Raw genomic sequence first — 15,168 nt, forward strand, 5'->3', positions numbered from 1 at the left:
ATAACTTAACTTTTCAGTCTTAGAATAAAAGGTGTATCACTTAATGTAAAATATAGAAGCATGGCAACCAGTGGGTCTTTTAACCACTAACCTTTATGTTATAGTTGTCATGTGATTACATTTTTACATTTACAAATATTGAAACCCTCACCCAACACTGCTTTTAAATATATATAATCGTTCAAGAATAGGAGGGAAAAAATTCTTTATATTTATCTAGATATTTACCATCTGTTGCTCTTCCTTCAGTCCCAGAGATCCAGGTTTCCTTCTGGTATTTTCCTGCAGTATGAACAGTTCTTTTAGCACTGCTTCTAGAGGAAGTCTGCTGACAGTTCTCAATTTTTCTTCATCTGTTGCTTTTCCACAATCCACCCTTGCTTTCAATTTTTCAGCGTCCTCATAAGATTGCTTTTGCATTTTGTCTAGCTTTTAATTGTAATCAGCAGGCAAGATTTACATTGCTCTACTAAACTAGAACAATAAAATGTATTTTTTATACCTTATATCTATGGCAAAATACATTAACTGAATTAAAATCAAAGGGGTATATGGAGTTCTTACATGAGCATGTTTCCAGTTGCCCAGGAAGACTCTTTTTTCAATATATAACCAAATAATTACAGATGGTGGTAAATTAAAGAAATAAACTCAGACATCACTGGTAAGCATTCTCTGACACCCTCTGCGACTCTATTGGTTACAGTTCCTTCACATTCCTGGTAGCACCCAGTAGTTGCTTTGCAATGGCTTGTCTCCGTCCACTGTTGATAAACCCGGTCTACCGTTGGTTTTCTTATTTCAGTAGAGATTGAAACCATGAGCTCCAAAAGGGTAGTGACCCCATCCATCTTTCCTGACACACCTCGAGGCACACAGTAGGTGCTCAATAAATACTTCTTGACTGGATGAGCAAGTATATGCTGATCCTGGCACTTCTGGTACCCCTTCCCTTTCTCCTTTACCCATAGCATTTATTACCATGTAAGGTTTTTTATTATAATTATTGTGTTAACAGTTTCTTCCCACCCCTAATGTAAGCTCCATTAAGACAATAATGTTTGAGATACATTATTTAGTGTATGCTGGAATACAGGAGGCCGGCCCTCTGCTGCTGTCCCAGCGCCTTTCATACCTGTTCTCTTGCCGCCATTCTGGTCCTCGTCTATTCTCCCTGCCTCCTCGTGAATGTACTAGGGGTTGGGAGACTCCGTCTGTATCAGGTGGTAGGAGCAGGGACCCACATTCCTTCTGGTAAGTCTACTACCTCAGGTAACTCACATCACTGACAAACTTGAGAGATCGGCACCTATAATCTCTGACTTAAGGCCTTTTCCACAAGCTTTGCTATACATTTTTAACTGCAGAGAGAAATGGACAAAATAGACCACGTGAAGTTTTTCTGCCTTACTGAAGATTTAATGTTCTGGGTGACAGTATGACCTGTGCTTACGAGTGTGTGTTCAGAAATCAGACAGGTGCCGATTCAGCCTCCACCACCACTGCTTATCCTGGCCTGAGCTTATTTCTTCATCTGTAAAATGCTTAGTATAGTATCCCATCACATGGGGACATAAGTGTGAAATATAGGTTATCTATTTTTCATGGGTAATTGAGTCTTCTTTCCAGCCCCTTCCAATATTTTCTGCTGTACCTAATGTAGAAATCTCAATGAACTAGGCTGCTTATGGAACCCGGTGATAATTATTGAAGGCTCTATGGTTGAGATTAACTCACGTTGATAATTATTTTGTAACGGAGTACCTTTCTGCTTTAGTCTATCACAGTGAACACGACAGGTCACATTTGTCTGTGATGACTTGATATCCTGTAGGATACAAGAGTGATCTTCAGGTTATCATGCCAAAGATCAATTTTCGACGTCCAGGACTTAAAACCTTAAAAATATGAGATATTACTGAGATTGCCTTGACCCCAAAGCCATATCCTGAAAGGTATATATTATACTACCTCATTGTTATGCACATAAATTATTCTAAAGAAGAATGAGGTGAGAGGAATCTACTATTAGTACAGATCATTTCAAATATTTGGCTATATGACTTCTTCATACACTACCTTACTTTAAGGGTGCCTAAATTTTCTATTCTCTCCTTAGCAATACGTACTCCTACGTATGACTGGCACATTGGGGTATGCGCGTGTGTGCGTGTGTATGCATATGTCTTTTTCTATTAAGGGAAAAAAGATGCAGTTGACTTCAAACAATGCAACACTATGTTCGGTCTTGTATAAGCACTTGGAAGGCACAGCTTTACCTGAAAATCGTGAATGGCTCTTCTTGGAGCAGCAGGCGCTACAGAGAACGGTTTCTGGAGGGTGGCTCTCCGTCTGAATTATGAACTGGTAAACCTAGAAGAGAAACTTCCTGCTACAATAACACAGCAAGGCGATGTGATGAACACTTTTATTTACAAATATAATTAAAAGCTCTGACAGTTATCATGCTCTTCCTTGGAACCTGAAAAATGTTTTTTGTTTTTGTTTTTAAAGTGCATGCAAAAGAAGTAAAGCCTTTTTTTTTTCATCATTTTTTATTGTAAGAAAATACACAGTTTGAAAGTGTGAATAATGCAATATTTATGACCAAGATATTGGACTTAGGGAGGGGAAGGGAAATAAAGAAAAAGATCAAGATGATCTGATTGAGAGACAGTGTTGAATTCCAAATACTGAATTGGAAAAGGAGGGAGGTGGGGAGGAATAGGAGGAGGAAGTAAAAAAATTTGATCAGAGAAACAGTTAAAATACAATATGAAAATAAGTAATACCTCTCCTTAAATTCCTTCTATACACAAAATACACGATTTGCCAAAGCCCAATTTGTGCTACTGGGATTCTGTGAGCTCCTTAAGTGTATTCACATCCTCTGCAACAGCAGAAAATGATTATGATACAATCAGAATATGCTGAAGACAAGTTAAACTCTTGCCAGCAGGTTCTTAAAAATCACAAGATCTCTTCACCCCACCCACCCCCCAGCCCCAAAAAAGTAATAATATGTCACCACTGATATGTACATCACAATTAGTTTCTGTAAAATGTATCAAATTTTCAATCTTTAATAAAACTTTGTTTTTTTTTTTTATTCCTGATGAATAAATACCAAAAAAATAAAATAAAATAAAATAATGCAGCAGCTAGTTAAGGTGTAAGGCTGCGGATATTGTGTCTCTCTCCCCCTTGGCATTTATTATTATTTTTTTGCTTTACTTTCACAGATTGGTGGTAATGAGTGATTGCTTAAAGCAATATACATCCACTTTTTTGTTGTTGGTTTATTGGTTTTCTTAAAACTGTCTCCGAAGTTTTCACCGAAACATTTTGAATCACATCAATACTGTGACGTGTACTATGAATAGAAGAGATGGCCAGGTTTTGGCCAGCACTGAAAGCTGACACGGGGGGAGGAAGGGGGCCCCTGATGGAGTAAGAATAAACAGGCACTAGTCCGACACGATGTCAGTAAGAGTAAGAGAGAGAGAGAGAGTGAGAGCAACGCCCGTTAAAATGGGGAATGTGGTTTTGCAGGGTCTGAATTTTTTTGTTTTCTTTTTTTTTTTTTTTGTAAATGGCAAAAAAATTTAATCTCATCTATAGTCCTCCTTAGGAAAATCTAATGTAACCAAATTCCCAAATCCCATTCTGAGGCTCTCCATGTCAAAAGTTTCAATCTCTCGCTCTTGCCTTTCCAATAGATACTTTATTCTCTCGCTGCGTTCCTTCTGAAGGGCAGCCAGCTCTTCTTCAATCTGAAATAAGCACAATGAGCAGTTCTTAATGGAAAGGATCTCCCAACAGGCACGCGTATGCACACATGTACACGGATGCACACACATGACACGCAACCACATAGCAACTGGGAGTAAACCAGACTGGGGCAGGTTGGGAGAGGCCTGTGATAAATGCCTGGTATCTAATTCATTATATTTAAAACTTGCTCACAAAATAAAAATGTTTGGGGCCCACCTAGGGTTAGCCCTACCATCCTAGCAAGCCAAGCAGCTGGGCTGATCTGGGTCAGTGTCCTTTCTCAGCAGGAGATGACTCAAGAGAAGCTAAAAGACACTCAAGCACAATTAGATTGTGCTGCTATCCCGTTGAGAACCAAATGCCCCCTGGGTCATTAGCAATTTAGTTCAAGAACAGGAGCTGGGAAACTAGTCTTTTACGTTGGTCTCAGGGAACTACCAGAAGAAAGCACAAATAACTGGTTAAGCAAATAAATGCTTAACAGCTCTGAGATGCTTTATGAAATCTTTTCTACTTCATATTCCTCAGCAACATCTAAAGCAATGAATATTTCAATTCAGATAACATTTATTATGCGTGGCAATATCAGCCTCTCTTCATTTTAATTTTTTTAAAGAGCCCTGCTGGTGATTTCTTTTCACTTTGAAATCGCTGAAAATAAAAGCCGAATCTGCATTTGGCTTCCTTGTGCCATTTAGCAGCCATGCTATCAGCTCATAGTACCTTTCATATGTCATATCAACTACCCAGTAACCCATGTGTTTCTCTGGCTATGAAGGTGGAGGGTTTCCTAGCAGAGTAATAGAAAGAGCTTAGACTGTGGGATCAGATTTATGCAGGTAACTTAACCATGTGGAGTCTTAGCATCCTGCCTGTAGAATGGAGATTATGCCTAAGTGGGCACTAAGCGAATGGTGCCCACTTTAATCCCCCAGCACATAGGCAGGGCTCGATAAATGGCAGTTCCCTAGGCTGTGCCCCACCCTCCACCCAGCTGTACAGGACCCAGAGGAACACTGTCATACCTTCTGCTCAAGATGTGCTCTACGCAGAGACACCCTCTGCTCTAGCTTCTGGAGCTCACGTTCATGTTGTGCCTCTGTTTGCATCTTGATTTTGCTCTGGTAGGCGTTGAGCAGCTCCATTTCCTGCTGGAGCTGTAGCCTCAAGGCCTGGCATTCTGCTTCTTGAGCCTCATCTAGCCGTAACTGCGGGTACAGAAGAAACACACTGTAATTCACTCCTAGCTCACAGCGCTTGGTGAGTACTGGAAGAGGTTTTGTTGTTTGGGTTGAAACAGGTTCCCTCAGAAAAACAGATGCCCTGGGTACATCCAGAGTTAGCAATCAAAAATAGTACACTCTGCCCAATGGGCTACAAACTTCTAAAAACACATTCTTTTCTTAAAACATCCCTTCTTAAGAAAACAAACACATTTTTAAGAAAACCACACTGGCAAGAATGCTACACACACCAGTGATCAAACCTGTGGGCTTTGGAGGCAGACTTCTGAGCTTGAATTCAAGCTCTGCTATTCACGTAGAGGTGTCACCTTGGCAAGTTACTTAACCTCTCTAAGTCTCATTTATTTATTTTTACTTCAGGAAAGTAATAAATTCCTACTGTCTAAGATTGGCGTGAGAGTGAAATGAAAGAATTCATATAAAATCCTAGGCTTAGTTCTTGATGTATACCAAGTGTGTGATAAATAGTAGCTGTTAACATCATTTTGGTTTTGACTATTTCCATATTTAGATAGCTTTAACCCGCAAACCATCATACATTTAGATATCCTTAGCTTTAAAAAAAAATTAGTCCAGTCTCCATAACACTTGAGGAATACACCATAGTACTGTTACACACTCATCAAGTAATGTTGGTCCTTCTTGTTGGCTAAGTTATCCTGTTGGCCAGCCAATCTAAAACTCAAGTGGCTCAGACCTGTTCCCCACAGTAGGTAGCCTTGATCATCTTAAGGGGCATATTCCGATTTGAAGCAGTGAAGTCCAGATTATAAGCCACACTGATACAGTTTCCCTTGCTTCTTGCAGCCAACTCAGGTAGCAGAAATGCCAGTCTTAAAAGTGAATGTAGCTGGCCACGAGCAGGAGGATATTTAAGGGATGATGGCCCTCCTGTCCCAGGCTTGGTTTCGTCTAGATTTAGCAGGCCATCAGTTTGGCTGGGAACAGTAAGATTAGAACCCTTGAATGAGACAGTTCTGTCTACCCTGAGTTCATCTGCATGTTTCCACATAGCCCACTTTGCCAAGATGCTTATCTTCTGCCTTATGCTTCCTTCTCTATCTGTACAATTAGTGACAATTAACAGTATATCTCGATAGCATGATTGAGAAATGACTTTTTGAAATGTTGTTAGAATAGTTTTAGAAGGTTATTTGCATAGTATCTTCATTAGTACTTTTAGAGACATAAACTATATCAAACGAACACAAAATAATGTAATCATTACCAAGGTACTTTCCAATAATTAATCTTAACCAGCTTTCACTGAACCCCACTAAAGAGGACATCTTTCTTCCCATTTCCCCAATGAGCTATAAAGGGAGAAGAAATACTAGACACAATGAACAGTCAAACTGCAGCAGAAATAGCCTTACAGATAAATGCCAAAGGGTTTACTGGCTCCCAATGAGACTGTTACCGACTCTCTCTGGATATGGGAGCTTCCTTACCAATAAAGGAAATGACACGCTGTCCTTTTCTACCTGTTGCGTTGATTGCTATAAGTCCTGGCCAAGTGGGCGAGGGGCTCAACCTTTGGGCAGTTCAGACCACTGAAACGCCTCCATCTCCTCTTATTTCTGGCATTCTATTACAAATGTCAGTAACTATGTTATTCTGTACCAGCTCTGACTCTATAACAAAGTGCCAGTCTAGAAATCAGAGGACATACCAGTATTTGGTATTCATCACCCAAACATTCCATTTATAAAAGTATAGGTAAATATCATGTATGTTTTCTCAAGTGGATAACACTGAAGAAAAGGATATGACAGAAGCAGCATAATGTAGTGGTGGCCAAGCATACAGGCTTATAGGCTCCCCTGCAAATAGGTTCAAATCCTAGCTCCACCACTAATTAGCCATGTGACTCCCTAAGTCAGGAGTGGGCACACTATGGCCCAAGGGCCAAATCTGGTTTGCTGCTTATTCTTGTAAATAAAGTTTTATTGGAACACAGACATGCTCATTCATTTATGTACTATTTATGTCTGCTTTTGTACTACAATAGCAGAGCTGAGCAGTTGTGACAGAGATCCTGTGGTCTCTGTGTGTGAGGCCTAAAATATTTACTGTCTTCCCTCTACAGAAAAAGTTTGCCAACTCCTGCCCTAAGCAAGTAGCTTTACTTCAATAAACCTTAATTTCCTCATAGGTCAATTTGGCTTAAAACGGTAACTACTTCAAAGGGGTTTCATAAAAATGAAATGAGATAACACTTATGAGACACTTAAAGCAGTGCCTGGCACATGGCATGCAGTCAGTGAAGGATAGCTGTAATTATCATACATATTTTATCTCTTCTCTGCCTCAGAGGAAAGGGTATTTCTCTCCTTTTATTCAAGGGCAATCATGAACCTATATTTCTGAACACGTCTCTCCCACTTACATAACAAACATACATTGAGCACTTGTGTGCCAGGTATTGATGCAGATGCCGAGAATACAAAGATGAACAAGACAAAAATTCTATCAACCTTTATGTCCCTGTCAGCTCTCCCTCCCCATCTTGTGCTCATTATGATCCTATCCCTCTACTTATTTGCTCACATTAAGGTCACTGATGACCACCTTGAAGGAGTCTTCATCTTACCTGAGCTCCCAAGCAGCATTTGATATTATGGATTGCCCACTCCTTCCTGAAATCCTTCTCTTATCTTTTGAGATATCACACACCCTCTTGGTTTTTTCCTCCTTCTTCTCCTTTTCCAGCTACTCCTGACCTTACTGGGCCATTAAATGTGGGTGTTCCTAGGGCTTTATCATAGGCCATCTTCTTCCTCTAATCTCTCTTCTAAAGGCTTTTCCAAAGGCTTTAATTACAATCTGTATGCAAATAATCCCCCCATTTCTACCTCTAAATCAGATTTCTCTTCTGAGGTCCAGGCTAGCTCATCTAGTCTACTAGAGACATCTTTACCTGGAAGTTTCCTAGGCCCTTAAGCTCAATGACTAATATTAACTCATCTTCCTTCTTCACCATGAAGGTAAATGGCTCCATCGTCTAACATTTTGCTCAAACGAGAGACTGGGAAGCTATTCTTAATACCTCAGTCTCCACGTTCGATCTCTTACTAAAGGCTTTCAATTCCACCTCCTGCCTATCTCTCCAATTTAGTCACTTTTGCTTTATCTCAACTGCCCCCTCTCTAGTCTAGACACCATGCCCTCATGTCCAGGTAAAAGCAGCAACTTAATAATTGATCTTCTTATACCTGGTTCTTGCCATCTCTCAGGTTATTCTCCACATGTCATCACAATGATCGTTCAGAAATGCAAATCTGATGTCAGTCCCCCCACTAATACTCTTCAATAGCTTCCCATTGCTTTTAGGATAAAGATCAAGATTTTAAAGAAAGTTTACAAGCCTCTACATGACCTAGCCCTTGTTTACCCTCCAGTTTTATTCTCATTTTAATATCTCCTCCTAGTTCTCTATATCCCAAACATAATGGACTTGAGAGTTCATTAAAAGTGCCACTGTCTTTCCTATTTTTACAATGCAGTTCCTTTTGCCTAGAATGTGCTCAGCTTTAAAAAATCAGTATGTCTTAGAGGCCTTCCCTGACTCTCCTTACCAGCCTAGCTCTCCTGGTTTATACTCTGTTAACACACTGCATTTGCTCTGCCATTTTACCGAGTAGATTTTTTTCAACGTCCCCCACTCTTCTATAAATTCCATGAAGATATGACTGATGACTGTCTTATTTACCACAGTATCCCAGGATGCCTGGGGCACAGTATAGACACTAAATAAATACTTATTGGATGAATGAATGAATGAATGAATGAATGAATATACTGGCTCCTATCCTCAGCCTAAGGACACGTTTAAGCCTTTCCCAATTAACAGAAGTCCCCCTTTAACTGTCTCTACCACTAGCTATAGTTCTTTTTCTCCTTTCCTTCTCTGATAAGGATCTTGGAAAAGCAATCTCATTTATGGTTTCTATCTCACTTAATAATAACTTTTTCAATGCACTCTAATGCCTTCCATTTCCACCACTCTACTGATTGTTGGTGACAGTCAATGGACAAATCCACTGCTAGGTCCAATCGGTCTCTCTGCAACATGCGAAATCATCCCCTAGAAACATCTGTTCTGGCTTCAGTGATGTGCTCCCTCTGGTTCCCCTCCCATATTGCTGATTATTCATCTTCTTTGGACTACTTCTACTCAGCCTTCACACATTGGTGTCCACGACTCTGTCCTTAGTCCCCTCCCTCTCTAATTCTATTTCCTGTTCCTAGAAGATCTTAGGTATTCCTAACAGTAACGACTGCCGCCATATAACAATGATGCCAATCTTTTTGTCTTCAATCTTGACACCCTCTTGAACTACAGATTTCCATATTTGTACCTCTCTATTTGGATACCCAAATAGCCCAGATAACATGACCACAACTCAGCCAATTATCTTTCAGGTATCCAAACTCATCCCTCCTTCTGATTTTCTATCTTGTTAAAATGATAACCCATGCATTCCACTGCTATCAAACCTACCTCTCAAACTGATCGCTAAGTTCAAGCTATTCTACCTCCTAAATATTTCTTACATCCTTCTCCCTCTTCACCGTCTCTACCAGCACGTTTTCTCTTAGTTCAGGCCTTCATTCATTTTTTTTCTTGGACTATTACAATAGCTTCCTGACAGGTCTCTTTATTTATGTTTGTGACATTACTGCCAGTATCTTTCTATAACACAAATCTGATCCTGTCACCTTTTCTTAAAATAGGCTTCAGCAGCTCTCCATTGTTTATACAATAATGCCCAAACTCCTGGCTTTTGAGGATCTGACCCCTGACTATCCACCTGTTTCCGTTTATACTCCCGCTATATCGACTACTCATTGTTTTTCAAATACACCATCCTCTTTCAGGGGGCTCAGTCTTTGCATACACAGTGTCCTTTGCCAGGAATAGTTATTCTTCTTCTGCCTATTTGGCGAACTATTATTATTCTTTAAGACTCATTTTGTGAAACCTTCACTGAAATACTGGGCAAGCTCCCATCCCTGGCTCACTGAAACCTTTATGACCTCTCCATGTTGGGCTCCCACAATCTTCCTTCTTGAACTTGGGGAATCACACCAAAGTTCTTTCAGTCCCCCAAATGCACACTTTCCACCTTTTGGACCTTGGCCTACATAGGTCTCTTTCTATGGAAACTGTTTACTTCAATAAATTCCTTCAAGCTCTTGGCTCTTTCTGGGAAGCTTTCCCTAGACCTGATAAGTTGTTCCGACTCATGCTCACACAACCCCCAGCACCTCCCACTTCAAAGCATTTCTTATGCTTATTTTTATTGCTTAAGTTATCTGACCTCACTTGGCTGACAAAAGTGTGAGGACAGGGACCAATTGTTGTCTTTCTAGCTCATCACTATCTCTGAGCCCAGCAGGGTGCTGAACACAGATGCTTAGTAAAAGTTCATTGAATGAATGTGTCTGTGTGTCTTATTCATCGATGCTTCACATTATTTGAGCAATCGTTGACGAATAAAAATATGATATTCTATGCATATCTATCACACTTTGCCCTCAAAATCCCTATGTGCCACAGGTCTGATTTAGCAGGTTATTCCTTGAGTTCCATCTTATAATACACACTCCAGCAAGTATCCGCATTGGCGTGGCTTTATTCAGCGTCGTCATTTCCTCAGTTCTTTGGGCAGAAAAACACCAATATCCTAAATTTGTGCAAGAACCATCTTGGGAACGAAAGGCTGGATCTTGAGTTTTCTTGATTCCCAAAGCTCTTGAAGGCGTGGCACCGAACCTAACCACTTACCGCTTGAGAGGCCATCATTTCATTTATACTCTGTTCATACTGCTCTGCCAAAATGGCAAGTTTTCTCGTCTGCTCATCTTTCAGTGTCTTTAAGATTGTTTTGTGCTCATTCTTTGGAGTAACTTCCAACTGGTGATTCTTGAGTGCTTTATACTGTTTGGTCTGTACTTTGCAAGTGTCCTGAAACTGTTTTTTAATTTGCATTTCCATGGCCTGTGTGGAAAAGGTGACAAAAGGAAAATAAAGACACATCAGTAAATATAGAAAGTCTTCCATTCTATCACTATATTATAGGTGCAGTCACCCACATTACTAGTCTATAATAATGAAAATAAGACATGACACAGACAAGAGTCAACTCTACCAATACTTTTGATTATATATTAAATAAATAGAAGTGATTTTGAATTTATGAATGGATTAAAACCTGAATTTTTACAAGGGATCACAACTCTAAGCGGGTTGGGAAATACTATGAAGCTTAGCTTGTTAAAGTTTGTTCATTATTTTAATGTTTCCTAGTCAAAATTCTCAATGTTTTCTATTATTAATTGTTTTGCCCATTTTTTTTTTTTTTTTGGTCATGATTCCCTACCCCATCCCCGGTTTCCAAGTGATGGCAACATACAAGGCAGCTCTCACTGCTGTGTTTCCTTGACAATTCCACTAAATTTCAGCATAAATAAAAAGGAAAAGTGATTTCATTTTCCCCCATTAAGAGGTTATACTTGCATGTAGCAATATCAAATGGACATTTTGGCAAGGAGAAAGTGGGGGTATTTTTAAGTCCAACAGGCGTTCATCAGGTTGCCTCATAGTCACATGTGTGCTTCATGAACAACACCTGGAGGAGCTGTGATTACAGGGATCACTAAGTAGACAGGTTAGGATTTGGCTAGAGAGGAGCATGGCCAGAGTGTTCGAGGTTGGCCTCATATCTGTATCAACAGTGACAAAGTCTTCCTTGACATATAGCAATGGCTTAGTCCAAATAGCTTGTTAATTAGCACTCAGTTAAAATTACCTGAGGCAGTAAGGGCCAAAGGGCAGGGGTAATAAGTGCCCGGCACAAATAGATTCACTCCTGACTCCCATGCCCATGACAGATGTCAGATGTCACCAATAAATCATATTCTTCCTTAAAAGCTTGGATGTGGCTTTAAAGTCTTTCTGAATACAGCAGCACTTAAGGTAGTGACTGCTACCAACAATAATGTGACTTGGCATGAGGATGAAATTTATCCTCCCTATACCTGCCAGGTAACGGTCTCATTTCCTAGTTTTAGAACCATGGACTGCTATTAGTCCATATGCTATAATTTTAAAAAGGGCAGATCATGAAGGGGTCAGAGAAATCACCTAATAGTTAAGAAAGAAAAAGTATAACGGTTTGCAAACCACGTTGCCCAGCAGCATCTCATCAGGAGTTTTTTTTATACAGATTCTTGTGCTTCACATCTGGAGATTCTGATTCAGAGGTATGAGGCCCAGGAATTTGTAAGTTGCCCAGGCGACACTGACAATCACCCAGGTGTAGGAACCATTGATCCAGTCCAACTCCATCCTGGAGCGCAAACAGGGAAATACTTCACTTTCTTCCCCTTACCTTTAAGTTTTTTGGCTGTTGCCGAAGTTCCATGACATGCTTTCTGTGCAGTTCCCTTTCTCGCCTCTTATTGTACTCCAGCTGGTTTTCCAGTTCAGTCTGGTGCTGTAGACGGATCAGATCCATGCGTAGCTTCTGTAATGTGTGCAGCTGCCTGTATTCTAGCTCTCGGGTGGACTCGTCGTGCCTGATAAGCATGGCGTGCTCCATCTCCTTCTGTGTCCTCTTTTTATTTAGTTCCTGCATTTCAGAACAAAAGATAAATGGAGAGAGGTAAATGGGGATGAACTGGAAGGACTGCACAACTGAGTGAGGGATGGCAATGAATGGCACGACTATCTCTTAATTAAACCCATTAGTGTTTGGCAGCATGACCAAATGAGATGAGATTAACAATCCCTGGAGATTTAGGTTCTGTATGCGGGTCCACCATTTACAAGATGGGCAACTTCACAGCCATCACAGACACACTAGCTGTAAAATGAGATTAATTTTACTTGAACCTTTCTTACCTCACAGAGCTGCTATGACCCTTAATTAGGTTATGTGTTAAACACAGGTCTAAATAAATGTTTCTTCAGTTAAGCAAACCACTGGTTCTTAACCCTGGCCGTCCACTAAAATCATGCGAAGAAGCTTTTATAACATAAGAAGCCTTAATCCCACAAGCTGAAATTCTGATAATTGTCTGCGGTGGGATGGTGACATCAATATTTTTAAGTTCTACAGGTGATTCTAATTCACAGTCAGAGCTGAGAATCATTGAATTAAACTGACAATGTCTGCAATGTTCTTATGGGAAAATACCCTGTTTTTTGTATGTATCAGAAGTAGGCCAATTGCCTAGTTTTTAAAATCTCAGAGTTCACAGCATGCTGGGAAAAAGCAGAAGAGATCTCTTCCCTTTCATCTTTTCCATAACAGACTGTTTGATCATTTCTAGTTCTAATCGTCCTGTTTTTTTCCAGTTCTACTCATGTCTTTCTTTTTTTATTGAAGAGGGGAAAAGAATGAAAACTAGAAAAAAAGGCAGGGAGGGAGAATTTGGGTAAAATTTTTTCATTCACCAGTTCAAGAATATTTCCTGAATGGCACTATATCAAAGATTTGAACCATGTGTTCTGGGTACATAAAAATATTTACTAACCTATGACTCTGCCCTCAGCTTGCTAATACTGTAATAGGGAACAGACATGTATTGAAGTATATGCTCAGCTCACAGCTGGCTGAATCAATCTATTTTCCCTCTGGGAAATTTGGAATTGGAATTCAGAGACAGTTAATCTTTACGTGCGGCTGGAATTGAGGGGCATGTAAAAACTACATATGTGGTAGCTATCTGCTGTTATGAGTGCTGAGGATTAGGGAAAGCTGGGTTTTGGAGCAAGAAGAATGAAAAAGCGAGAAGAAGGAAGCATAGGGTAGGGGTTCCCAACCTCTGAACTGTGGACCGGTACTGGTCTGTGGCCTCTTAGGAACAACATAGCAGGAACAACATAGCCGCTACCCAGCACTAGCATTAGATTCTCATAGGAGCACTGGTCCCCAGTGCCAAAAACGTTGAGGATCGCTAGTGAAGGGAATATACTGATGCCCAAGTTCCAGGCTGGTTCTAAGCTGCCTGTAGGTCCAGCCATATTATTGCTATTGGGTTTTATGAAACATTCTTATATTTTTGTAGTAAATTTCTTGCTTTTGGCTCAAATAAATTTCAGTAATGTGTAAAGAATCTTAATTAATACAAGGAAAAAAGTTTTATGTATACAGTTTTAAAAGGGAAGGCAAGGTTGGAAGTGATAGTGCTATAAAAGAGGTAAAGATTTTATGCTGTAAGATTTCTGAAAAGGGTTGTATTACCACTAGTGCAAAAGGCCAAGGAAAGGGGAAAGCTTTTAAGCTGGACTTTAAATTAGAACAATAGGATGCCTCAACAATGGGACATCCACGATTGAAGAAAATTTTATCTTCATAGAATTTTCAATAACATTTGTATACTGGTGTGGTTGAGAATATCTCGCAAACTTGGGCCTTCTATCTATTTGAAGAGAAGTCCTTTAAATAGCACGGCATCTATTACTGGAGCTAAGTCGCTAATCATTCATTCAGTCAACAAGTCTTTGTTGAGCGCTCTGTATGTATCAAGCATGGTTGTCGGCAGTAGGGATAGAGTAGTGAATAAGTACATCCTCCTTATGGAGTTTAGTTTCTACTGGGGAAATATCAGAAGTGCAATTTACATTTGTTTTAAGGTATGAAAGATAAGATCTCAGAGCATCTCCCCCACCATCTCTTCCTGCATTTTTTCCCCCTTTTTTATTTTTCCTCTTTACCTGGACCATCAAATGTCTTCTTTTAAAAATCACTAACTGGCCCCTAGGTGGCACTAAAGGACAGTGAGCCCTTCCCAGAGTCTAAAGCTATTCTAGTCCAGTGACCGAGAGAAAGCCAAGAAAAGCCCTTGAAATGGGTAAATGTCCTGTCCTAGGTCACTATATCATTTTGAACGTCTGAGTATCAGGATTCCTAATATTGGGCATTTATACATTTCATATTTTCCTAAACTGAGAAGTCCAAACTGAGTCTGAGTTGCCCAGAGCCCTGAATCTCATGGGGAAAGAAATAGAAAATACAAAATAAACACTTTTGGAAGAAATCAAATGCTTCACTTTATGTTTAATAAAATGCTTTGGAATGTTCACAGAACACCTGGGTTATAAGCGATTGGTCTTTATAATAAACCACCCAGTAAATTC

The 15,168-nt window shown here is 39.9% G+C and overlaps 1 protein-coding gene across 2 annotated transcripts in view; it reads right to left on the bottom strand.

The window, feature by feature from the left end:
- Positions 1-2,414: 2,414 nt before the first annotated feature.
- The window catches only part of TAOK3 (TAO kinase 3), a 143,872-nt gene continuing 131,118 nt past the window's right edge, over positions 2,415-15,168 (bottom strand). For both annotated transcript variants that reach the window (XM_025044496.1, XM_006908598.3), the window contains 4 exons: positions 12,416-12,655; positions 10,810-11,022; positions 4,800-4,982; positions 2,415-3,773 (listed from right to left, as the gene is read on the bottom strand). In XM_025044496.1, coding sequence (XP_024900264.1) covers positions 3,612-3,773; positions 4,800-4,982; positions 10,810-11,022; positions 12,416-12,655 — 798 coding nt within the window. In that variant the 3' untranslated portion in view covers positions 2,415-3,611. The remainder of the gene's footprint in view (positions 3,774-4,799; positions 4,983-10,809; positions 11,023-12,415; positions 12,656-15,168) is intronic.

The sequence above is a fragment of the Pteropus alecto genome, unplaced genomic scaffold, assembly GCF_000325575.1.
Source record: "Pteropus alecto unplaced genomic scaffold, ASM32557v1 scaffold113, whole genome shotgun sequence".
NCBI classification, from domain to species: domain Eukaryota; kingdom Metazoa; phylum Chordata; class Mammalia; order Chiroptera; family Pteropodidae; genus Pteropus; species Pteropus alecto.